This window comes from Phyllostomus discolor, chromosome 3 (assembly GCF_004126475.2).
Source record: "Phyllostomus discolor isolate MPI-MPIP mPhyDis1 chromosome 3, mPhyDis1.pri.v3, whole genome shotgun sequence".
Taxonomy (NCBI): domain Eukaryota; kingdom Metazoa; phylum Chordata; class Mammalia; order Chiroptera; family Phyllostomidae; genus Phyllostomus; species Phyllostomus discolor.
In genome coordinates, this window is record NC_040905.2 from 214,834,380 (window position 1) to 214,859,288 (window position 24,909).

The window sequence follows — 24,909 nt, forward strand, 5'->3', positions numbered from 1 at the left end:
AGTTGCTGGGGTGGGGGAGAAGTTACATATTGATTGGTGGGTAAAAGTGGTGTCAACTTCCACAGGGACTGTGACTACCCAAATGCAGGTATGTGTGGGGGTTGTTAGCTTGAATCCGTATCTCGCTTCAGACCCCATTTGGCCATCTTGGAAAATAGGCCCATGACAGAAGATTTCACGTTTAGGCAGTTACCCAGAGTTATCTAAGGGCTCTTTGTGTAAGCACTAGGGACCCTCTCATAAAACAGACAGTGGCCAGAGGAAAGCTATAAGCCAAATTTCTTTTATGGGCCCTTTCCTTGAGTTCTGTGGATCCCCTCCCATCTTCTAGGCCTTGGGACAAAAACAGTTTGAAAGCCTTTCCTTGCCAGATACTGGAAATGACACCTAGAAGTTGAACGTGTTAGCATGGGGCTTCTTGGGACCTGGGAACATCTGGCAACAGGATTGAGCCAGGCTCAGGACTGCTTAGTGGGTGAGCCATGTCTTCCTCATTCTCCCTGCCTGGCTCACCATCTATCCTACCTAACACAGCAGTGCAGGCAGGTGCTGTTCTCAGCAAGGGGTGGGTGAGGGTCTTGTTTCACAGGTTATCCTCAGTATCACCTGCCTGTGTTGAGGAGGCTCTGAGGGTGTGCAGATCAGTGGGAGGGTGCTGACCTGGAGGGAAGTACATGCCCCACCTCAGGCCTCCTTCTCAGGGCAGCTGAGTCTATGTGGGGAAAGCAGTAGGGTCTGTTCAAACTCTGTATTTCGCTACAGCCCCCTACCCTGTCCTTATCTTCCTTTGCCCAGAAATAAAGGCCCGGAAGACATGGGCACCGAAGGCTGTTCAGCAGGACTTGTGATCTCAGTCATCCTCTTACCAGATTCTGTCTGTGTCGACTCAACTTTGAATGTCATGCAGAAAGGCTGGAGTTCCCATTTCCAGTGTACAGACTAGGAAGCAGGCAGAGAGAAGCTGAGAATCTTGCCTTAGATCACACAGCTGGAGAAGACAGAGCTCAGACTCACACCCACTATGGACAGACATGGAATCTGTATGCTGTGCACCAGGAAATGCTGATCCTGAAGGGGCAGCAAGGAATGAGGAAGACCAGGTGCAGACATGTGCCAAGCTCACATCTGTGCTCATACACCGCTCCCTCCTGTTCACCTCTGAGGCTCCAGAGGTTGTAGGAAACTAGAAGAGCCAAGAGAGGCCAAGAGAGGAAGATAGGGAGCTGATTAGGAGAAAAAGCCCCACTTCCCAGGAGTCCGGGGAATTCCCTTCTCAGGTGAGTCTGTCTCAAATCCCTCTCTCTGGGCACTAAACAAAGCAGACTGACTCCAGGTTTACATTTGCAGGAGTTCAATTCCTGTGGCTGAGAGTATGAGTTTTTGTGGCTCTTCAGGAAACCTCTGCTTTCAGTGATGGGGAGAATGAGATTGGTGCTCACATTCCCATATCACTGTTGTCTATCTCATCTCTTGTCATGAAACTGGAGGGTTTGTTTAACCAGTTATTTCTGTACTAATTATACTCTTGGGGAGTGTAAGCCCCTATAGACTTCCTATGGCTGTTGATATGCAACTTAATGCTAATGACTCAGTACTCTACCTGCAAACATAGGGCTTCTCCCCAGAGTGTGTCCTCTGGTGTCTGAGGAGATTTGACTTCCATGTAAAGCCTCGCCCACACTCCCTGCAAACATAGGGCTTCTCCCCTGAGTGTGTCCTCTGGTGTGTGCTGAGAGTTGACTTGTCTGTAAAGCCTCGCCCACACTCCCTGCAAACATAGGGCTTCTCCCCTGAGTGTGTTCTCTGGTGTCTAAGGAGATGTGACTTCCATGTAAAGCCTTGCCCACATTCCCTGCAAACAAAGGGCTTCTCTCCCGAGTGTGTGCTCTGGTGTATGATGAGATGTGACTTCTGTGTAAAGCCTCGCCTGCACTCACTGCAAACATAGGGCTTCTCCCCAGAATGTGTCCTCTGGTGTCTGAGGAGACTTGACTTCCGTGTAAAGCCTCGCCCACACTCCCTGCAAACATAGGGTTTCTCTCCCGAGTGTGTCCACTCGTGTGTGATGAGACTTGACTTGTCTGTAAAGCCTTGCCCGCACTCACTGCAAACATAGGGCTTCTCCCCCGAGTGTATCCTCTCGTGTGTGATGAGACTTGACTTGTCTGCAAAGCCTCTCTCACACTCCCTGCAAACATAGGGCTTCTCCCCAGAGTGTGTCCTCTGGTGTCTGAGGAAATGTGACTTGCGTATAAAGCCTTGCCCACACTTCCTGCAAATATAGGGCTTCTCCCCAGAGTGTGTCTTTTTGTGTCTGAGGAGACTTGACTTGTCTGTAAAGCCTCGCCCACACTCTCTGCAAATACAGGGCTTCTCCCCTGAGTGTGTCCTCTGGTGTGTGATGAGACCTGACTTCCGGGTAAAGCCTCGCCCACACTCCCTGCAAACATAGGGCTTCTCCCCAGAGTGTATCCTCTCGTGTGTGGTGAGACTTGACTTGTCTGTAAAGCCTCGCCCACATTCCTTGCAAACATAGGGCTTCTCCCCTGAGTGTATCCTCTGGTGTGTGATGAGACTTGACTTGTCTGTAAAGCTTCGCTCACACTCCCTGCAAACATAGGGCTTCTCCCCAGAGTGTGTCCTCTGGTGTCTAAGGAGATTTGACTTCCCTCTAAAGCCTCGCCCGCATTCCCTGCAAACATAGGGCTTCTCCCCAGAGTGTGTCCTCTTGTGTGTTATGAGAATTGACTTGTCTGTAAAGCCTCGCCCACACTCCCTGCAAACATAGGGCTTCTCCCCAGAGTGTGTCCTCTGGTGTGTGATGAAATGTGGCTTGTCTATAAAGCCTCGCCCACACTCCCTGCAAACATAGGGCTTCTCCCCAGAGTGTGTCCTCTGGTGTCTGAGGAGAAGTGACTTCCAGATGAAGCCTCGCCCACACTCCCTGCAAACATAGGGCTTCTCCCCAGAGTGTTTCCGCTGGTGTGTGATGAGACCTGACTTGCCTGTAAAGCCTCGCCCGCACTCACTGCAAACATAGGGCTTCTCCCCTGAGTGTGTCCTCTGGTGTGTGATGAGAACTGGCTTGTATGTAAAGCCTCGCCCACACTCCCTGCAAACATAGGGTTTCTCCCCAGAGTGTGTCCTCTGGTGTCTAATGAGATTTGACTTCCACGTAAAGCCTCGCCCACACTCCCTACAAACATAGGTCTTCTCCCCTGAATGTGTCTGGTGTCTGAAGAGATGTGACCCATCATTGAAGCCTTGCCGACACCCTCCGTGCTCTATTGTTACAATTTTTGACATTCTTGCTTTCAGAAATAACTTGCCTGTGTCCTCTGGACTCTCTTTCTGGCCTCTGCGAGGTTCTCCCTCCATCATTCTCTCATGCTTACTAGAGCTCATTTGTTCTTTGGAAGGTTGGGAAAAGGGTCTTGAGATTCTCCTCTGATTGATCCTTTTAAGCAAAAGTTTGGACCTTTCTTTGACCTCTTGACCTTCAGCTTTATCATTCCAGCTGTGTGTACTACTATGTTGCTGCTGCTGATTCTGATCCTCTGGACAGGGTTCCTCTGCTTGGAGGTGTTTTCTTGTAGATGTTCCCAGGAGGATCTGAGAGGGATGATTGAGTTTCACGTGTTGGCTGAGGAATTTCTGACTGGAGAAGGCCAGAGAGCAGGAGGGACATGGGTGCACCTCTGGCTTTGGTTCTGCTGAAAGAGAAAGGTTTGGTCAGGGCAGATGTTGATGAGAATGCCTGGGTCACACAACTTGTTTCCTGGTAGAGACATGCCTCATGAATCCTTACTGTGGTGACAACACAAGCTCTGTCTCTCACAAAGTGTCCACTCGAAGTCTATTTTCATTTTTATGCAGTGCATTTTCTTCATAACTCCAGAAAGCCCACATCAAGGGCCTTTGCTAACATTGTTCAGACTAGGGACTTTCAAGTACCAGGAGAGGCAATTTCACTCCCTGGACTGCAGTGACTTTCCCAACTACAGGTATCCTCTACGTCATGTTAAAGAAGAAAACTAGGAATTGCTTCTCTTTGTTTTTCAAAACTATAAAATGTCTTTCCCACTCTTGCTTGTGTGGCTCAGTGGATTGAGTGTCTGCCTGCGAAGCAAGGACTCACAGGTTCAATTCCCAGTCAGGGAACCTGCCTGGGTTGTGGGTCAGGTCCGCAGTAGGGGGTGTGTGAGAGGCAACCATGCATTGATGTTTCCCTGTGTTTCTTCCACTACCTCTCTAAAAATAAATAAAATCTTTTTTTTTTAAAAGATTTTATTTATTTATTTTTAGGGAGGGAAGGAAGGTGGGGAGAGAGAGAGAGAGACAGAAAGAGAGAGAGACATCAATGTGCGGTTGCTGGGGGTTATGGCCTGCAACCCAGGAATGTACCCTGGCTGGGAATAGAACCTGGGACACTTTGGTTCCCAGCCCGCGCTCAATCCACTGAGCTACGCCAGCCAGGGCTAAAATAAATAAAATCTTTAAAAAAGTCATTCCTCAAACCTCACACCAAATATTTATGCTTCATTTCATTCAGTGTTAGTTCATTTCAAATATACTGGTAAGTCCTGTTTCAAAATATTTCTCCAACCACATGTCTTACACGCCTGATTCCTGCTCCTCTCTGGCCAATCCACCATGCACTCTCACTTGGAGATGAAGTAATGTCTGAGGGGATTCCCCACTGGAGTTTATTTTCTAAAAATTAACAAAGCATAATGAACAGATAACACACCACTCTACGCTGAGGACTGCACACTTTCACTCAGGAAAGTCCTCAGGGTCTCAACTTGGATCATCAGCACTGCATTTCCAGGCTGCTGAGCATCTATCTGATCTCCATTCTTACCGTCTATGCTGAGAAGAGACCTGAGTGACCCTCAGCCAATTCAATGCCCCACCTCTTTTCTTCCCTGCACTAGCTGCTCCCTCTGCCTGGGATCCTCTGCCCGCAGGTATTTTTGTAAATGTTATCTCCTGAGGGAGCCCTTCCTGGACCACATGCCGCACCACACCTCCCCTCACTCTGATCACTAGGCACTTGCCTGGATTAGTTTTCTCCAAAGCACTAACCGCTGTGTGGTGTTAACGCACATGCAAGCACGTGTGCCTGGGTTTCTCTGCTTTATTGGTCAGCTCCTCAAGAGCAGTGATCCTCTCCTCATGTTTATCTGTATTTCCAGGTCCCAGGATGCTGTGTGCCAGAGTAGGATCTCACCTGACAGTTCACTGAAATGATGAACGAGTATGTCCTGCCTGAATGGTGTGGCTTGGTGGGTTGTGTGTTGTCCAAAAACTGAAAGGTTACAAGTTCGATTCCCAGTCAGGAAACACTCCAGGGTTGTGGGCCAGTTGGGGGTGTGCCAGAGATAACCGATTAATGTTTCTCTTGCACATTGATTTTTTATTCTACATCAGTCCTCTGAGCCACACCAGCCAGGGCAAAATCTTTAAAAAATAATGAATGCCTAAAAATGAAAACATTTTATTTAGAAGTATGGAGGAAAATTAAGAAGAAACAGATATAAAAGTGTCAGAAAAACTGCCTTTTTTTGAGAGAACTGGTTAGTGCTTAAAATTTTTTTCCCCCTCTCCGTCTTTCAGTACTATATGTGGTTGTGTATTTTGTTCATGAAATACTTTAAAGATAAAAAATATAAAAAATTTGCCTAAGAGTCAAAGGCACATGAATGAATTGTGAATTTCTGAAGCATCTGAGTTGAAACTTTACTGACTTTAGAGTGGATTTTACTCTACTTCGGAGTTGGATAATGAATATTTCTATGAAGATTTCTCTTTTCTTTCTGTTTTGAAGAACAGTGGTGCCTACCTGTCCTGGCTGCGCGCTCTGTCTTCCACTTGCTGCCCCACTTGCTGCCCAGCTCCTGGCCATACTCGCCCCCGAACCAGACCAGCAGCTCACAGCCCGGCCTGATGACCCGGCAGGTTCGGTAGAAAATCTGCCTGTGGTACTGAAAGGCCACCAGGTTCTGCTCTTTATCATCCCGGGCACAGTTCACATACCTGGGATTGAGGCAGAGGAAGGGAAAGAAAACCAGTGATGAGTTCCCAGTACCTGTTACATCCATGTCCAGCTCCCCCCTGATTCTTAAGGCCCTCAGGCTCTGATGTTGCCCACTGCCCCTGATGCTCCCGGGGAACCTTCTGTTCAGTGTTTGAGTGTCCATCACTATGTCATGTGAATTCCTACCTCCAAGACCTGCTTGCAGTGCTAATCCTGCCTAACACCGTTTTCTAAAACCCAATTCTAGAGTTAACCTCCACCCATAATATCCAGCGATCTCTGGCTTCTCCAAGCTCTACATCAAGTTGTCTCACACAACAGAACCTGGTGCTTGATCTAGGGCTCTGCTTCTAAATCAGCTCACTAATTTTCCAGTACTCAGCCCACATGTTTTTCTCGAGGGGCCTTTCTCCAACCCCCTTACACTTTATTTCGGGTACCATTTAGTTGCCTGCCCAAGGTTACCATAGAGAAGTGGAGGTCTTTTTGTCTTGGTAAAATAAAACAGAACAATAGTAATTGATTCATTCAGGAAACCCTGATAAAAGAGAGCTCTTCAGGAAAGAGGCCCATGACCATTCCCCTGCAGGCCTCAGAGCCCAGCTCTAGTTAGAAGTGAGGCTGGGATGGTTTGCTGCCTTCACAGGTTCAGGCCACCCTTGGTTAGTGGTTCTTGACACTGAGCATTTCTTGGTAATTATAGTTAAATGTTTCTAAAAGCAATTGTTTTATGTCTGTCTGTGAGAAGTCCTTCATAAGGACATGGGTTGTGTGATCTGTTTAAGTAATGTATTCCTTCACCTAAAGTGGAATATAGTAAGTGCTTAATGTTCATTTGATAAATTAAAGTGTAAAGTGTAATCCAGTGTCCCTGGTGAATCTAGGCTCTTCAAGGTCCTTTCCAGTGCCCACATTGTATCTAGCAATGAGCTTTATATTTTGAGGACACATGCTATACTTTTTTCCTAAGTGTCCTCTGAAATGAAAGAACACTGTATGGAGAAAAACAGGAAAAAAGGTTTAGGGGAGACCATTGAGGGAGGCATGATGAGAGGGAAAGATATATGGGCTTGTGGGGGATGAGAGTCCCCTCTGACACCCAGAGACCTGTTGACCTCACCTCATCCAGTTGGCCCAGGACCTGTCCTTTCCATCCACATACTCATAGCAGTTTCTCCCTTTGGTGATCTGTGTTTCAGAAAAGAAGTTAAAGACCTTTTATTTTTTTGGTGGGGAGGTAATAGTCAAGAGAATTATTTTACTCTACTGTCATCAAAGCTCTTTCTGCCTGCATGGGGATTCAACTGCCAGTTGTGACCATATGATAATTTTCTTAGTCACCATCTACACATCTGAGTCTACCTGTTCAATCAGATTGGGAGCCCCACAAGGGAAGAGCCACTCTTTTGTGTCTGTACCACTTTGCTCCTGCTTACCTTCTGATCCTTAAACAGGAGCTCTGTGTTCATGTAAAGTCCAGTCAGTACACACAGCTAACCACATTGTCCCCTCCATGTCTAGAATATAGGTGAGGTGAGGTCCCTCCAAGCCTCAGAAGGAATGTGGGAAGCCAGAGGACAGTGGAAGAGGTAAAGAGTTCTCACCAGCCAGGAGTATCTGCTCTTGGCTGCCTCTTCATCTTCTGTGATGTGTCCTTCATAAGGGCCAAAGTGCAGACCCACTGGCAAGTCTGCTGCCTCATTCCACACTCCAAGCCCAGCCTCAGGGATGCCCGATGGCCCGATTCTCAACCCAGGGGGCAGGGTGAGGGCTGAGCGGTGGGGATGCCCCTTGTCCACTGCAGTGTCCTTTACAAATGTAGGGGGCCCATGCACAGCACAGCTGTTGATGAAGAAGTTCTGACACTTCTCACAATCTGGAGGCGAGAGTAACACGGGTTAGGGAAGGTATAGTGCATGTTCCTGGACACAAAGAGCTTCAGAGGGAGTCCAGCACTGACATCATTGAGACTCAATCCTGTACTCCAGGTCACTAGAGGAAGGGGATGATTTGGGGACCAAAGGACCAGATGAAATTATTGTAGTGTAACATGTTTCTCAGTGAGGGTCACTTACAAAGGTAGTCATCGTCCTGGGGATTGTTGACCTCTTGGTACACATGGCCCTTTCTTTCTTGTAGGCCGTACAACTTCATGTCCATCTCCTTTCTCCCGAGTTCTGAGTTGGAGAAGGACAGGCAAGCGAGGTTGGTAGGGTCTGCAGTGTTAGTTCCCATTTTGTCAGACAACACAATCTCCTCCCATCAAATCATCGCCTGTCCTTTTGCGTACTCTGGTATTTTACTGTTAACTATTGATTCAGAATATGAAGACTCCACACTAACTACAGATGACTGATTTGATTTTAGTTTCTAGATCTTCCCATTACCAGGTTTAACTTGCCAATCTTCAATCATTCATAAAATATTTATGGAGTGCACACTATGTGTTAGGCATTGAGTAAAGGCCCGGGCACACAACACCAATAAAGTGTGGTTGCTGTTACCACAGATGGGTTTATTGGACAACTTGCATGTGTCACTTGTTTTAAATTTAATTTAATATTTTCAAACAATATATGAGCGATGTTTTTTTATCTTCTCTTTACATATTAGCATTCAGAAACTCAGAGAATTTATAGGATTTGCCCAAAGCTCCAGTGCTAACTTCAGTCTCAGGTTAGCCCAAGTTAAATCCAGGCCCATCCAAATTCGGCCCCACATACGTAGGTCATACTTATCAGCCCTTCCATAGGACTTAGAGGAACTAAAGTTTCCAAATTACTTTCTCTTACCCGATTTTTGTCTAGGGTAAAAATGGGCTTTCCAAGGCACATGCTTCTCCAGGAGGGGACACTGGTTTCTGGGTATTCTCTGAGTCACTTGCAGTCATCAAATTTGCTGTTCCTGACAATTCCTTCTAATGATATTCATTGCCTAATGGCACCCTGGATGTTGCCTTCAATGTAAGAGCCACATATTAAAAGATAACATATAAGCCCTGGCTGGCGTAGCTCAGTGGACTGAGCATGGGCTGCGAACCAAAGTGTCGCAGGTTCAATTCCCAGTCAGGGCACATGCCTGGATTGCAGGCCACGGCCCCCAACAACCGCACATTAATGTTTCTCTCTCTCTTCCTCCCTCCCTTCCCTCTCTAAACATAAATAAATAAAATCTTAAAAAGAAAAATAACATATTTTATTTTTTAAGGCTTATGATACATTTTACATGCATGTCTTTAAAATGTCAACCCTTGAAAATACCTAGGGAGTATGAATATTAGAGGGGATAGGGCCAATGTGGGTAATGAATTCTATATAATATTGAGAGTGAAGGATATTGGGAAGAGAATAAAGAAATAGTTGGCAGAAACATATCTACACAATAAATAAAATGGTGATAAAATCTGCAATATCTTGGAAAGAATTTTGTACTTAGATTAGCTGGCTCCCACCAACTTACCCTATTTGAATAAGGTTATATCAGTAGCTAGTTGTCTTCAGTTTCATGATCTATAACATGCTAATTTTCAATGTTACAGTAAATGTGCAATTAAATAATGCTCACCTTAGTGTTCTGTGAATTGTGTAATACAGTGTGAAGTGCGATTACAGTCCTGTTCTCAATTTACCCCTCAGCTCTCTCCATATTTCAGATCTCACAGAAACCACTTGCAGCATTCATCGATCATCTTCTAGTTTAATTTGTAACTGTGAAATCATTCATTCAGCAAACATTCAGGGGCCCCAAGGGGCCCGGATCTGGGGCTGTGACCTCAGAAGACTCAGGTGTGGACCAGCCTCTCAAAGAGCTCACAATGCAGAGGTAGTCAGGCTGAACAAATGATTCTGAACAGGATTAGAGCAGCGTCCTTGGAGCTCAGAGAGAGAAGCTGTTACTTCACCTTTCAAGAAACAGCATTTGAAATCAGTTCCAGACAGATGAGTTTCTGTGGAAGAGTGTGAAACTTATACCAAGTCCTTAAGTCTTTTTATTGTTTGTTGTTTCTCAATCATCAAACCTGAAGCTACTCAGGGGTGGGAGATGCTCTTTGATTAGAGTGAGAGGCTGTGATCCTGGACATTTACATTCTTCTTCACCTGGGACCATCCACTGTACTAACTGCCTGCACATTGTACACTTTCCTTAGTCAGAGGGTCTTAGTGCATCTCTCACTTCAGCACAGCAGGGAAGAACTTTGGTTGAAACCGTCAGTCAGATGAATGATGTAATGACATATGGATAAGACAATTTAAACTTTAGAAAACTATGAAAGTTTATTTTTCTAATTTTTAAAAAGGATTGTTTATTTTCTTGAGAGAGAGGAAGGGAGGAAGAGAGGGAGAGAAACATCGGTTACTTGCCTCTTGCAAATGCCCCAACCAGGAACCTGGCCCACAACCCAGGCATGCGCCCTGATCAGGGATCAAACTAGCAATATTTCCCTGTGCAGGATGACACCCAACTGAGTCACAGTGGCCAGGGTAAAACTATGAAAGGTTTAATGAGTTTGTAAATGGTTTAGAGAAGCAACTATGGGTTGGATTGCAGTACCACTGATACTGAGATCTTAGACATATACTCAAACATTTCTATATCTCTGAAAGCTCACTTCCCTCATCATAAATGGTGATAGTATGTACCTCATAGGGTTGTTGTAATGTTTGAGTTAATTCACATAGAACTCTTAAAGTCTGAAACATTGTGAGAATGAAACAAATGGTAGTTACTATTATTGCTGTAATGACGAGCCCTGGCTGGTGTGACTCAGTGGATTGAGTGCTGTTCCTCAGACTGAAAGGTCACCAGTTCCATTTGTGGTCAGGGCACATGCCTGGGTTGTGGACCGGGTCCCCACTTGGGGGCGCATGAGAGGCAACCTATATATGTGTGTCTCACACATGTTTCTCTCCCTCACTTTCTCTCTCCATTCCCCTCTCTCTAAAAAATTCATAAAATCTTAAAAAAATTATGATAATGTCTGACAGTGTGTTGAAGAGACCAGGAAAGGAAGGCGGCAGTTCCTAGGACACTTTCTGCATTTTACTAATTTACCTGCATTTGTATCTTTGAGGAAAATTTTGTTGTCAACAGGATTTGGGAAATACTCACCTTCTGGTGTTTACTGTGTTCCCTTCTGAAGGCCACCCAAGGTTTCACTGAAAGATGATGAGAAATCAGTGTTTTGGTGGGTAAATGTTTCCAAAATCTGGCGATTCTTCCTAGGGACACAGAATTTTGGGAGTACTTCAAGAACAATCCCAGGATGATTGGAAAATGTTTTCTGAAGTATCATTAAGGCCTAGGCTTCTACTGGAGCCATCCACTAATTTCATTGGAATGATAAAAAACATAGACAAAGTGTCATCTACGCTTCTTCCTATGTTCATAAAGCATCTATTACATTTATTAAAGAATAAATTGGCCCCTCCTTACAGAAATGGAATAAAAGCAACTGCACAGAAACTCCGTGTCTTCAACATAACCCTTTCTCCATCCTGTTTTCTTCATTCAAACTGGCCTTGTCCCGTCTAAGGGCACCACGACCACCCAGCCTCCTTTCTCTGGTATCCTCCCCACTGTGCACATACTGGCCACCCATGCCCTTCCTTAGTCATTACTCTGGTCAGCACCCACAGTCTGTTGACCAGAGAAACAGAATTCCAGTGAAGTTGAAGATCACATCTTGTCTTTAGCTGTGTGTTGATCCCAGACCCATGAAAGTGGACTGACCCCACCAACCGAACACTCATGATACTGGACAGAAGGGCACCATGGCTGACATCAGGAAACCATACGGTGATCAATCCCTCCTGACCCTGGCCTGTGGCAGGAAAAGAAAACGCCGTGAAAAAGCTTCTGTGCTCTGCAGCTTCTTTGATAAGCAGTGCTCTCTATAACACCTGCAAAATTTCACAGTGCTTTTTTGTTTTAATGTGACAGTAGCTATTTTTAGATAGGAGCTGGCCAGGGGCCGTTCCTAGGGTAACTGCCATTCCTAGGGTAACAGCTTGTTGTCTCAAGGCCAAACCACTGACCTTCACTTCTGCTTCTGTATGCTTGCTTTCCTGTATCCTTGCTTTCCGCAGTTGGTTCCCCCTCCCTTTTGCCTTGTAGCGAGCATATAAAAGAAACTCCAGCTTGAGGTCATTTGCTCAGGATTTCGGAAATTTAACCCCTCTGAGCCTGTGCATGTAATAAAGGATCCTGCTCCGCCATCACCCCGAGTGTGAGTGATTTTTCCGCAATAGGCCCTCCCCCCAGCTCTCGAAATCACCACGGTTAATACTGTTCCCCTCTGTCTCCATGCAGGCCACCGCGCAGCCAGGTGTGGGGACACTTCACCCGCCAGACCTGCCTCCCTCTCTTGTGATGAGAACTCTTCTGAATTAGTTACTTCTTGTTCACTTGTATGTTCTTACACATTTACTGCTTATTAATGCATCCATAAATATATATGATTACGTTGCACATCTGAAAGTTGACGGGAGCAGCCCCTCACTGTGGGATACACTGTTGTGCATCTTGCTTGTTTTCTGTACCAGCAAACCTGTTCCCTGGTTACGGCCTGAGATGCCGCCCGACCAAACCAGGTCCGAGTCGGGAGGGCAGCGCTGGCTCCTCCCGCCGCTCACCTTGCTGCCTCGGAGCCCGTTCTTCATCCGAGTCCTCACGGTCCCCCTCCTGGAGCTCGGTGGCCTGCCTGTGGCGGTGACACAGGAAAGCCGGTGGCGGGGCCCTGAGATCTGGAAAGAGACAAAACATTTGTCCCGAAGAGGAGAGCGTGGAGGAGGGACAAGCCCAGGAAGCCCGTGGGGCTGGCTCCGAGGGGACGGGAGAGTCTGCAGTGAGTTGCTGAGAGCCCCGCACCCTCGTCAGCGCCAGCCCCGCTCTGACTGAAGGAGCAAACTCCCTGCGACCCCTGTCCCGGCGGGAGGGAGCTGCAGGCGGATGGAGCCGCCGGAGCCGGGGCCAGCCCGGCGCTTGCCAGGTCTCCAGGCCCCTGGGCCCATCGTCTGCGCACGCGCTACCTGGGCTGGTGAGCGTGTCCGAGTTCCTCTTCACGTCCCGGTACCGGCCTTTCTCCCCGAGGGCAGGGCGCCTGGGGAGGGGGACCGAGGGGCTGGGTGGGCCGGAGGCGAGCAGCCTGCGGGGGCGCCCTGGTTCCCGCCCCTCCCTCCGCGCGCCGCCTCAGGGCGGGCTGCCTAGGCCTCTGCCAGGGTGTCTGAGGGGCCCGTCAGCCGGGCGGGCCTGTGGCGGCGCAGGAACCGCGCTTCTCCCGGGGAAGGGCCCGCAGGCGCCCCCGGGGTCCGGAGAAGCCCGCGCGAGGCGCAGGCGCAGTGTCCGGCAGGCAGACCGCCGTCTCTCGGGCTGAGAGGCCCGGGGTCCCTCAGGACTCGATCTGCGTCTTCCGGGCGGAGGACACTCCGCGTCCCGGGGGGAGGGTCAGGCCGCCGCGGCTGAGGGGGGTTGGGGCGTCTCACGAGGGGCTTCCGGGTCCCCTCCACTGAGTCGGTTTCCAGGACGACGGCATTCGGGGTCTCTGTGTTTGGGGAGGTTTGGTCTTTCCGGGCGGGCGAGCTGCAGGAAGGGCGCCCCGAGCTGAGGGGAACTGCGGTTCCCGGCTGTTTGGGGGTCTGAGCGTTGGGGGTCAGGAGACGTGGGGTCCTCCGGGTTAGCGGACGCGCCCCTCGGTGCTGAAGGGGTTCGGGCCCCTCGGGAGGAGGGCATCTGGGGTCTCTCTGGCTGGACTCGGAAGGTCTCGGGCTGAGGGTTCCCCAGGGCAGGGCTCCCCGCTTACCGGTCCGTCTCCCGGGGCCGGGGCCCCGGCCGCGCAGCCCACCTCGGCCGAGGGTCCCCTCCGGGCTCCTGGGCTTCCCGCCCTCGGGAGCAGGGCGGGTGTCCGAGGCGAGGTTCCCGCCCGGATAGCTGCGTGGGAGCAACCCGCCAATCAGCGCTGCGATCCCAGTGCCCTGCCCGCCAATGGGCGGCCAGAAGAAGCTGAAAGGGTGGGGCAGAGTCCCCTGGGTTCGGGACTGGCCAGCGGAAGACCCGCCCCGCCCCGCCCCGCCCCGCCCCTCTGGGATTGGCTACCCTGGGTCTCCGGAGCTACTGTCACTCAGCGGGCAGCTCTGTGGCTTGTATTCCCCGCAGCTGGTGAGGGGTCCGCCCCGCAGGAGTTGGGAGTCCCTAGCCGGGGCCGGACCATAGGGTGGACACGGCCCTCCTGCAGCCTGAGAAAACGTCTTTGTTCCTCCAGACTGTGGTCGGGATCCCCAACTTACTTCTAGGCCTGTCCGTGCCCCCCCCACGACCCCCCTTTTCAAACCCACTTTCAGCCAGAGCTGCCTAAGCGGTGAGGACACGATCAAGACTGCATTGCATTCCGTGGAAACTTAAGTCAGTAAATTTTGAGCATGCAATTCATAGACACAAAATAAGTCCCAGAGGGCCCAAACATTTAAACACAACAAATAGAATAATAAGTATACTGGAAAACACACTGGGAGAATTTCATGTCTCAAGGAAGTGGTGTTATGATTAATAGGTGTGTTTAAGTAACTCAGGTATAAAAATATTTCAGAAATACGAAGACGAGATAAAACCAAACAAAACTAAATCAATGTAGAAATGCTGGGAAAACCTACAAGTATTTTGCATAAAAATAACGTAAAATGTGAGTACAGGGGTCCACAGAGCAGGGTCAGTTTTGCTGCTACTGGCTTTCACGGAATAAAGTGGGAAGAGTGTTTCTGGTTCTTACCTCGTTTTGAGCACGTAAATATAACTAGATTTCCATGGACCTGAAATGAGCCAACTAACTGTAATTATTACTGTGAAATTGCATAAAGGGAAACCTCACTGAAATGGAGTCGGGGGTCAGTAGGGGTGCTGTCACATAGCATCACCTGGGGTCAATTACAGGAAAAATTGTTTGTCACAGGCCCCAACATATAGATGGTATCGTGTGCTCCCAGGAGAAGCCGACTCCCCAGCACCTCAGCCAGAGAGAAACCATCCTCACCCTGAACTGACACTTTTCTGCAATGCACTTTCATTTGAAGTGACCCCTCCCAACTTCCTCCTTTCTGCCTGTAAAATACGTTCCTCTCCTTTACTTGTGGAGCTGGCCTATGATTTTTGCTACAGCTTGCTTGTCCTAAATTGCAATTTTTTTTACTGTTTCTGAGTAAACCCCTTATCTGCTGGTAAAATAACTGAGTGCTATATTTTTAAGGTCAACATAATTTGGTGGCCTGTATGGGGATCCAGAGGACTCCTGACATCTCTGAGGCTGATGAGCAAGCAGGTGCAGTGTCCTTGCTCTGAAAAACTAGGGGAAGGGTCCTTTGGTACAGACTCTCCAGTGATCATTTTGAGAATAGCCATCCAGAAATAACATCCTCATACCCTCTGACCCAGAAATTCAACTTTTCAAAATTTTCTCCTAGTAGCCCTGGCTTGGTAGCTCAGTTGGTTACAGTGTCCTGCCTATAAGGTGGTCAGTTCGTTCTCCAGTCAGGGCCCATACAAGACGCAACCAATGAATGAATACATAAGCGGAACAGCTAACTCTCTCTCTCTTTCAAATTAATAAATGAATAGAAAAGCATTAAAAATTTCCCCCTAGTTATGCTTCCCTGTGTATGTTCCATGTATTTTATCTAACATATATAATAACAGATACAAAGTTTTCAGTAGAAGAGAAATTGTTAACTTATGGTTTGCTCACAGTGTTGAAGCAGGAGACAGCATGGGAAGAACTCTGAGACTGCAATACTGTCACTGGCCAGCATTTATCGGCCTGGTTGCCAGGAAACACATTTTACCAATTAGGTAGAATAAATAGTAAACCGAGGCAGGGAGGAGGAAGGAGACAAGTCTCACATGCTAATTCAGCAGTCCTAAGCTTGTTCTGATAATATTGCCAGGTGTTTCAATATTAAAAGAAACACTATATTAGCAAGAAAGAAAGTCCTTGAAATTCTATGTAACATTTCCACTATCTGGGAAAGAAAGCCTTGAAACTGTGCTTTCATCCCAAGGCCTGAATGTGGGAGAGGGTCCCCGGTGCCCAAAGAAAGAGCCCATAAAACAACTTTGGTTAATTGTCTACCTCTGGTCACTATCTGTTTTAGGAGGGAGTCCCTGATGCTTACAGAAAGAGTCCATAAATAACTGTGGAAAGTGCCCCAATTTTAATTAACTGCCTCCTGTCATGTATTTGTTTTACAACAAGGTGAAAAAATGGGGTCTTGGAACAAGATAAGAATTGGGGCTAGCAGACCCCCACACATACCTATTTGTGGGTGTTGGGAACAAGGAAATTAAGAACTAAATGTGACCTTAGTAAACAGGAACTGAATTGTAGCTAAAAGGAACTAACAAGGGAGACAGAGTGCAGGATGTAGTTAAGCAAATGTCCTGTGTCGTGCAGATGTTCTCCCCTGGGTATGCTAGATAAGCAATGCTTTGTTTAGTTTTAAAAATTTGAATTTTACCACTGAAGTTAAGCAAGACCCTACCCTGTTCCTGCGTGTGGTCTCTGTAAGCAAATAGCTAACTGCCACATCAGCTTCTGTGAAACGCTTGCTTGCTTGCTTGCCTGTGCCAAAACCCCTATATAAGGACTTAGCTGTAAGTGCTCGGCGCGACTCTCGTCTGCAGCCCTTGTGGGCACTGTGTCTCCGGACACTTTGAGAGTTTGCCCCTGCGCAGGTTAAACTTGGCCAATAAAGCAACATCTTTGATACCCTGAAAGTTTCCGATATTTTTTCTCGAGTTTGCTGGATGCAACAGTGGGTAGTCACATTCCCCTGGGAAAGCTGGCACCGCATTTACCCGTTAATCAATTTGTAACTTTTTTCTTCCCATCCCACCAACTATATAGGTCCTCTGAACAAAGGAGTCTCTCTCTCTCTCTCTCTCTCTCTCTCGGGCTCGGGGTGCTCTTGGGGACAGGGCTTCTGGACACCCAGCCTCAGGCTGCCCAGGGGCTTGCCACCCTGGTCTTCAGCCGCTCTTCTTTTGTTGCCCTGCTTGGCCCTGAAACTTTGCCTTTCACTCCCTATTCTACCCAGTCCTGTTCTTTTCCATGGGAATGGGCCACTAATAAACTGATTACATACTAGTAGGTTTGCTGGTATGTAATTCTTTACATGTGTCAGCAAGAAAAACCAGGTCTCTCCTGTCAACAACACAGTGTATCAGCTCAGTCGTGCTGTTGCTTCTTTAGGTAGCATCAGGGCTGTGAGGAGGCCCTGAAATGAGGCAGCCCTAGGGCAAACTCCCTCTCCTGCTGTGCTGCTTAGGGCTTCTCTGCTCATCTACAGGACTTCTCTCGTCTAGACCTTCATTTCTTCTTTGCTCATGAAGAAGTGAAAACTGGAAAAGGAGCCCCTCTGAACAAGGAGATCAGGCTGGGCGAGCAAAGAAAAGGCCTCTGGTGTTGTCACCACAACAGACTAGATTATTATTATTTTTAAATTATGTTGTGTTTTCCTGTAGTACTTTTTAAGCCCAAACTGAGATGGCCTTTTTGTTGTTGCTGCTGCTTACTTAAATTATATATAAAAATAAAAATATTTGAAAATCCTACCCAAACAGGTAATATCTGCTGTTATATTAAGTATATATGCTTCTAAAGAAGGTGGGGGTGTGTGGGCTGGGATAGGTGGAGGAGGGCAAAAGGGAAGACTTGGGAAACTGTAATAGAATAACAATAAAAAATCATTTCATGAAACAAAGTGTATACCCTTCCAGACATCACTACTTGCATATTTCCATTCTTCCACTGTCTCTGGATTTAATTTGTTATTCCGGGTCTGTAAGATGATGCAAAATTTGTGAATTTTCAGGCTCTGTCCCTAATGTGTGGATTTATCAATACATTTTTCCCAGAGTGTTTTTTATGTACTATTTTTATTACCATTCATTTCAAATTATTTTTTAACTACAATTGTAATTTAATTTGCGGGTTATTTAGAAGAGTATTTTATAATTTTTAAATATCAGCATTTTCTAGTTATCTTTTATTACTGATTGCTAGATTAGCTGCAATGAGAGCAAGGAACATACTTTATGTAATTTTAACCCTTTGATATATTTTTTTGAAACTTGCTCCATGTACAATATGGTCAATGTAAAAAAAAAAAAAGCTCCAAGTGTGATTCTGTGCTGCCGTCTCTTGTTCATTTTGGGAATAATACCTTAGTGCTGGTCAACAATAAAGGTTGTGTATTCCGGTGGAATCTCAATGGCTGTTGATGGCAATGGTATTTAGAATCGTATTTTAAAATGTCTCAAGGTATGGACTGTCTAATTACCTTGTGACTAGTTTCCAGATTAGGGCAAAGGAAGCAGTAAACATATTGTATGTGCCATTCATTGGAACTTGCTTTACAATGTAATAGAGTCAGGTTTTTAGAAGTTCCAAGTGTGCTTGACAATCATTTGTAATTTGCTTTGTTTGTTGCTGCTTCCTTAACAATGAAGAAAGTAAAATCTATTTGAAATAAATTTTAACCGAAGAGGTTAAAAAAATAAAACCACTATCATTTTAAAAGTAAAAATCAAATGAACTCTTCAGCCAAGCCACTAATGTGTCCCAAGTGTGCATTTCTGCTGCCATCTCGTGGGAATTTTGGGGACTAACATCTTAGGACGGGTCAGCAGGAAAAGTGGTTGACTTGACTGCTGATTTTTTTTTAAAGACTGTTTTGAGGTACAAGTCTCAGGTTCAAATGTCAGTGATCAGTTCCTTGGGATCACTTTTTATGAGCACATCATTTAGAGCAGACACTGGATTTGGGAGTGTACCATGGATTCTTTTTTTTATTATATCTTTAAATTACTCTTTGTGTATTCAAGATATTTATTTCAGCATGTCATTTACCACACAATTTACTAAGTTGTGTTATTTATAATAACTTTAAGTTGATATTCATGAGTTGTCAAGGTGAATAAGATATCATGCAATAATAAAATTACATTAGTTTAGCTGTATAAAGCATGAACAAATAAAGCTTGGAATAAAACATGAAGACAAGAAGAGTTAAAATGTGTTAGTTATAAGTTGATTCATAATTAAATAAAATAGTCACATGATTCTTAGCATTGCAGATAAGTTCAGGACCTGTAGCAGTGGTGGTTTAGAAATCAGAAGTATTTTGTAAGTAAAATTGTGCCCCTTGTAGGTTATCTGAGGAACTCACAATATGGCAAAGGTCCACATTTTCAAAGAGAAGACTGTTTGATGGTGCATTTTGGAATCTAGAAAAGTAAGTTTGTAGATTCTAAGTAATCTTAAGAAAAATTTATTGAAGAGTGATTTATGGCAATGAAAAGAGACAGTGATCCTCAGTGCTGTGGTTTATCACAGTGTTGTTCAGTGTCTTAAGGTGTCATATCTTCCTTGGCTTCTGAGCTTTTGCAGGTGTCTTCTTAGCCAAGGACATTCCTCCCCAGTCTTTGCAACATGGCTGGCAGTGTTTTATTTTTATTTTTTGTTGTTCTTCATCTCTCACCCTTCAGGTTGACTGTCCAGAGAGAGGCGTGATTTCAGATCTAGGGTGCAAAGTCACATGCTGTTTGTATTCTAATTGGTTCATCTTCCTGCTCCACATAGAGTAGGTTTTCTCATTGCTATGAATAATATTTTTCTCTTGGGGGATTTTTCTCTGCATTGTAGGTGTTAGGAACCACCCTGCCTAGTTTCAGAAGCTGGAACCACCCCCTGCCCCCACACCTTGGCTAAGGCTGAGTGAGCGACCTTCCGACCATAAGCCACTAAGCAGACAAAGCTTATCTCCCTGACAGGAGCACCACTTCTGCTCCTTTTACTTCATCCATAACTGGCCCCCAGTGCTTGATTGGTTAGTCAATGACGGGTAAGATTCCCCAAGGGGGGAATGATGTAAGACAGGTGCAATCATGGGGAGACACCAGGGAAGGACTTGGGGGCCTATAGCAAAAGGGGATGATGGACTCTCACCCCTCAGCTTTGACATAGCCTGAGTCCTCATTCTGTCTGCAAGGAGTCTCCTTATCTCTTGGCTGCCTTACTTCCCCTGCCTGACTTAAGCCTGAAACAATGACAGAGGGTGGTACAGCCCTGTGCTGGAAAGGGTGGGTTCCCCAGGGTGATCAGGCCTAAGAAAGAATACATAAAATCCTGTGAAACCTGCTTTGTTTAGAATGATCTCAATTAAATGATAAGGGTCCAAGCAGGAAATGAGTTTGTTTCCCAAAGTTTTGTAGCCCTTTAGCTAACAACCCTGACTCAGAATAAGCCCTCATAGTTCTTTGTATGCTATCTATTGTTTGACCCTTACTACCTGACAATGATTAATGAACTTTACCTGTATTCTTGTGCAAATAGAAACCCAATAAAAACCTGTCAAGGTAAGGATTGGGGCACTCTCCCCTTGAGGGAGTGGCCAGGCTGCTCTGAGGCATTCTCCCCTTGAGAGGGTAGCCATGCCATCCCTTTTCCTCCACAGGACTCAGTAGTCCATGTGAATATATCTCCTATCTCATCCATAACACTGCTGACATTGCGAGCCAGTGTCTGCATCAATTTACCTGTGGGTGGACATTAGAATGCTTTCTACCTTTTGGTTGTTGTTAACAGTGCTGTTATGAATAATCGTGTATCAGTTCATTATAACATGTCTTCAATTCTTCAGGTATGTGTTTTGAAGTGGAGTTGTTGAACACAGTACGGTAATTTTCTCAGGAAATGCCAAACCATTTTATATAAGGTCTGCAATATTTTACATTAAGAAAAGAAATAGTCAATTGTTCTAATTTTTGTTTGAGATTATAAACATTTCTCAGCTTTGCTTTCTCAATTATAGCCTTTATAGTGACTGGGAAGGTGATATAGGCACTGAACGTCCTCTCTGATTTTTTTTTTTTTTTTACCACTTGTACATATGTCTTCTCTCTATGAGGGACTATCCAAGTTCTTTAAAAATATAAATAACTTTCCACTGATGAGTTATAAAGTTCTTTGTTGTAGTAACAAGAGTTTTATCAAAAGTATAATGTGCAACCATGTTTTTAATTCCTTGGGTTGTCTTCTTACTCTGGGAATAGCTTCCCCTGCTAGCCAGAATTTTTTAATCAGGAGGACACCACACTTACTCATTTATTTTAATCGATTTTGCTTTGGAAGAGTATGCCGTGATATGGCAATAGAAGCCTGCATCTCATGTCTAATGTGTATCACCATTGCATCATTTAATTTGCTTGATTTAATATAACTTTTTTTTTTACAGAAACCTGCTTTATATTTTTAGACATTAGATGTTTAGGTTGCAAGGCTTTCCAGGTGTAAATAAGAGGACAGACTGTTCTCTGTAGAATGATGTCCAGAGCCAGGCATCTGGAGTCAGGGACAGGCTTTGGACACCCAGTCCAGTGTCTGGTGTGTGGCATGGTTCAGGGTTAGGATTAGGAGTTGGGGTTGGGGTTGTGGTTGGTGCCATGACTTGTCTTTAACTTCATTTGATACTCTTTTGTTGGATTTTACTGTGACAGCTGTTGTCTCAGCATGCATTAAAAAATCTGACCAGAACTCATGAATATTTGTGTGGCCATTATCGTATTGAAGATGGATGAACATAGCAACATTATTGGCACATTAGCCTTTGTCACTTCAAGAAAGGTGAAAACTCATGTGAAATGCAAAAAAAGGTTTGTGGCGTGTGTGGAGAAGGTGCTGCGACTAACGGAACATGTCAGCAGTGGATTGCAAAGTTTCAGGCTGCAGACTTCTCGTGTGCAGGTGCTCCCTGGGTCACATGGACCAGTTGCAGTGCAGAGCCATCCAGTCCAAATGTTAACTGAGGACAGAGAACATTATGGCACGTGGGAGCAGGTGACATACTCCAAGTATCCTAACCAAATATCGAAAATCATTTGCATCAATATGGTTACATTAATTGCTTTGATGTTTGGGTTCCACAGAATTTAAGCAGGGAGGAGGGGGGAACCCTTCTTAACCACATTTCCAAATGAATTCTCTACTGAAATGTAAGGAAAACCTTCCAATTGCAAGACAACTTGGGGTGGGGGGAACTGTTGATATTTAACACTAATGTGGAACAGGAGAGACTGTGGGCACAGGGAGAGAACCACCACCACCCACTCCAAAGGGCGGTCTGCACCCAAAGGAGGCCATGCTGTGTATGTGGTGGGGTCCTTAGGGAGTCCTGTAGTAGCAGCTCCTCACCAGAAACCGGGCGGTTACTTCCAACAAGTACTGCTCCGCATCTGGCCAATGGAAAGCACCACCTGAGGGAAGGAGTCCTGAATTTGTCAGCAGAAGACACGTGATCTTCAGACAGGATAAGGTGAGAGCACACGTTTCTCTGCGGTGACCAGGAGAAAACGGTTGCAGCCTGGCTGTTCCGATTCATCCGCAGCACTCACCCACCCACCCCTTTGGATTGCCATCGATTTCAGCCTTTCCAAAGTTCTCCTAATGGAGAAAAATTTCCATTCTGTGGAATGGCACCTGGGAGATGTCTCTGCTCCAATATATAAATGTTGTGGGAAGATGGAATGGTGAAGTAGCCTGAAAGATGGCAGTGGGCAGTGGAACAAAGGGGTGAATATGCTGTGTAGTCACGTTGTTGGGGAAAATGGAAAATGGGCCTGCCAGTGCGTCTCACAGTAAAAAACGAAGGAACTGGTGGCCAGGCCCGTAGTAGAGTGTTCTGAGTGTGCATCTTGGCTGCCATCTCGTGCTCATTTTGGGGAATGACACCTTAGTGCAGGTCAGCAGGAAAAGTGGCTGATTTTAGTAGAGTATCAGTGAGTTTTGATGGCAGTGGTATTTCCAGGTGCATTGGAACACGTCTGAATGTAAGGACTGTCCCAGTAACTTGTGACTGGTTTCCAGATTAAGGGTGAAGGGAGGAATAAGCATGTCTTATGTGACATTTGTTGTAACTGGCTTTGTAGCATAATAAAGTCAAGTTTTTAAAATTTCCAAATGTGCTTGAAAATTGTTTGTAATTGGCTTTGTCAGTTGCAGCTTCATTAAGCAATGAGAAGGGTAAAATTTATTCAAAACTTTCCACCCAGAAGTAAAAGCAAAAATAAAAGCACTATCGTTTCATGTACGTGCCCCTCCGCACATGTGTGCGGGAGTGTTTCCTCCACTGTGCCTGGACTTTGCTTGCCCTTTCAGGTTCCTCGTGGAGGTGCAACACTTGTACATTTCCACTTCTGTTTCTGACATGTGCATTTAAGGGTGAAGATTTCTTTCTGAAGTTTTAGAGTCATTCAGCTCAAATTATTTTGTAACTCAAATAGTTGTATTTGAGTTATAACCTCCAAAGTGGTTCATTTTGGAGGTTATTTATGAGGCTATTTCATAAGTACCAAAAGGAGAACTTTCCAGTCCCTCACTTTCAGTGAATTCCAGCTCCAGTGCTATGAGAGCAAAACACACACTGTACATGATCTCAGTGCTGCCATCGATGCTGGATGAAGCCTGCTTTGTGCCTGGTTGGCCAAAAAGTTTGTTTGGCCCCTACCACCCCCGCCTTCATCCCCATCTTCCCATCCCTGACACATGGCTGTGGTTCACGTACTTGTCTCTAACTTCATTCGAAACAATTTTGTTATACTGTATCATGACAAATGTTGTATCAGCGTGAGTTAAGAAAAACTCATCAAAATTGTTGAGTGTCTGTGTGGCCATTTTCATATTTAAGGTGAATGAACATAGTAATATTTTTGGTACATTAGGCTTTGGTATTTCAAGTAGGATGAAAATGCCAGTAAACAGAAGAAAAGATTTGTGGCATGTACGAGAAGGTGTTGTGACAAACTGAATGTGTTGGGAGTGGTTTGCAGTGTTTTGTGCCGGAGGTCTCTCACGTGAAATGCCCCAGGGGTGAACAGACCAGGTGCAGTGCAGAGCCATCAAGTCCAGATGTTCTCTGAGGACAGACCAGGTGAGGCCACACAGGAGACAGGCCACGTACTCAAAGTACCCAAATCAATCGTGGAAAATTGTTAGCACCAGGAAGGTTACAGTAATTGTTTTGATGTTTGGGTTCCACACTAGTGAAGTGGGGGAAAAAACACAACCACCATTCTTCACAGCATTTCCATGTGGGATTTTCTTCGGAAACATAAGGAAATTCTGTTTCTATTTCCAAGACAAATTGTGAGGGTGGATGAATAGTTGACACTTTACAACAACATGGAACTGGAGAGATGTGGGGCAGGGGCGGGGGGAGGTGGTCCAAAAGAATGGAACCAGCACCTGTCACTCAAAGAGCGGTTTTCATCCAAAGTGTTATGTAAGTGGTGGGTTAGGGTTAAGGTCAGGGTCAGGGTTAGGTTTAGGGTTAGGGACCTTGTGAGTGGGCCCACACTCACCTGGCCTTTAATGTCAAACCAACCGTCAGGTTGAAGTGAAATGTCCAAGGTAAGGCCAGACCATGGAAAATTAGGCGAGCAGTGGGTGGGTGTGGGGTGGGGTGGGGGTGTTTGAAGTGAGTGGGGTCAGGGAGCAGCTGCAGCCGGTCTGTGAGGAGCTGAAAAGGGTGCTCAGACTCTTTGTGGGGTGCGAGTCTCTACCTAAGTGATCCATTCCTGTGGGACCACTTCTCGTGAGCATATCACATAGACCACGTACCAGCTTTGGGAGAACATGACTTCTGGTCCCAGTTCAGTGAGTATTGCCAGGGCCAGCCTCACAGGCTCTCAGGAGGTAAAGCCAAGTCTGAAGTCTAGGTACTTCAGGGGTAAGTGTTGTAAGCTATAAAAACGAGAAACATTACCAGTGACAAAGCAAAGACCCTGGGAGGCTTCTTTCATGTCCAAAAGAATGTAGCTTGTAAATGGCA

At 46.0% G+C, this 24,909-nt stretch overlaps 1 protein-coding gene across 1 annotated transcript in view; it reads right to left on the minus strand.

Annotated features, from left to right (window-relative positions):
- Nucleotides 1–1,334: 1,334 nt before the first annotated feature.
- Nucleotides 1,335–24,909, minus strand: part of LOC114495073 (histone-lysine N-methyltransferase PRDM9-like) — a 38,324-nt gene continuing 14,749 nt past the window's right edge. Inside the window, exons 4-9 of the mRNA XM_036022537.1 lie at nt 8,116–8,217; nt 7,645–7,916; nt 7,161–7,228; nt 5,846–6,039; nt 2,936–3,713; nt 1,335–1,927 (exon numbers count right to left, since the gene is read on the minus strand). Coding sequence (XP_035878430.1) covers nt 1,597–1,927; nt 2,936–3,713; nt 5,846–6,039; nt 7,161–7,228; nt 7,645–7,916; nt 8,116–8,217 — 1,745 coding nt within the window. The 3' untranslated portion in view covers nt 1,335–1,596. The remainder of the gene's footprint in view (nt 1,928–2,935; nt 3,714–5,845; nt 6,040–7,160; nt 7,229–7,644; nt 7,917–8,115; nt 8,218–24,909) is intronic.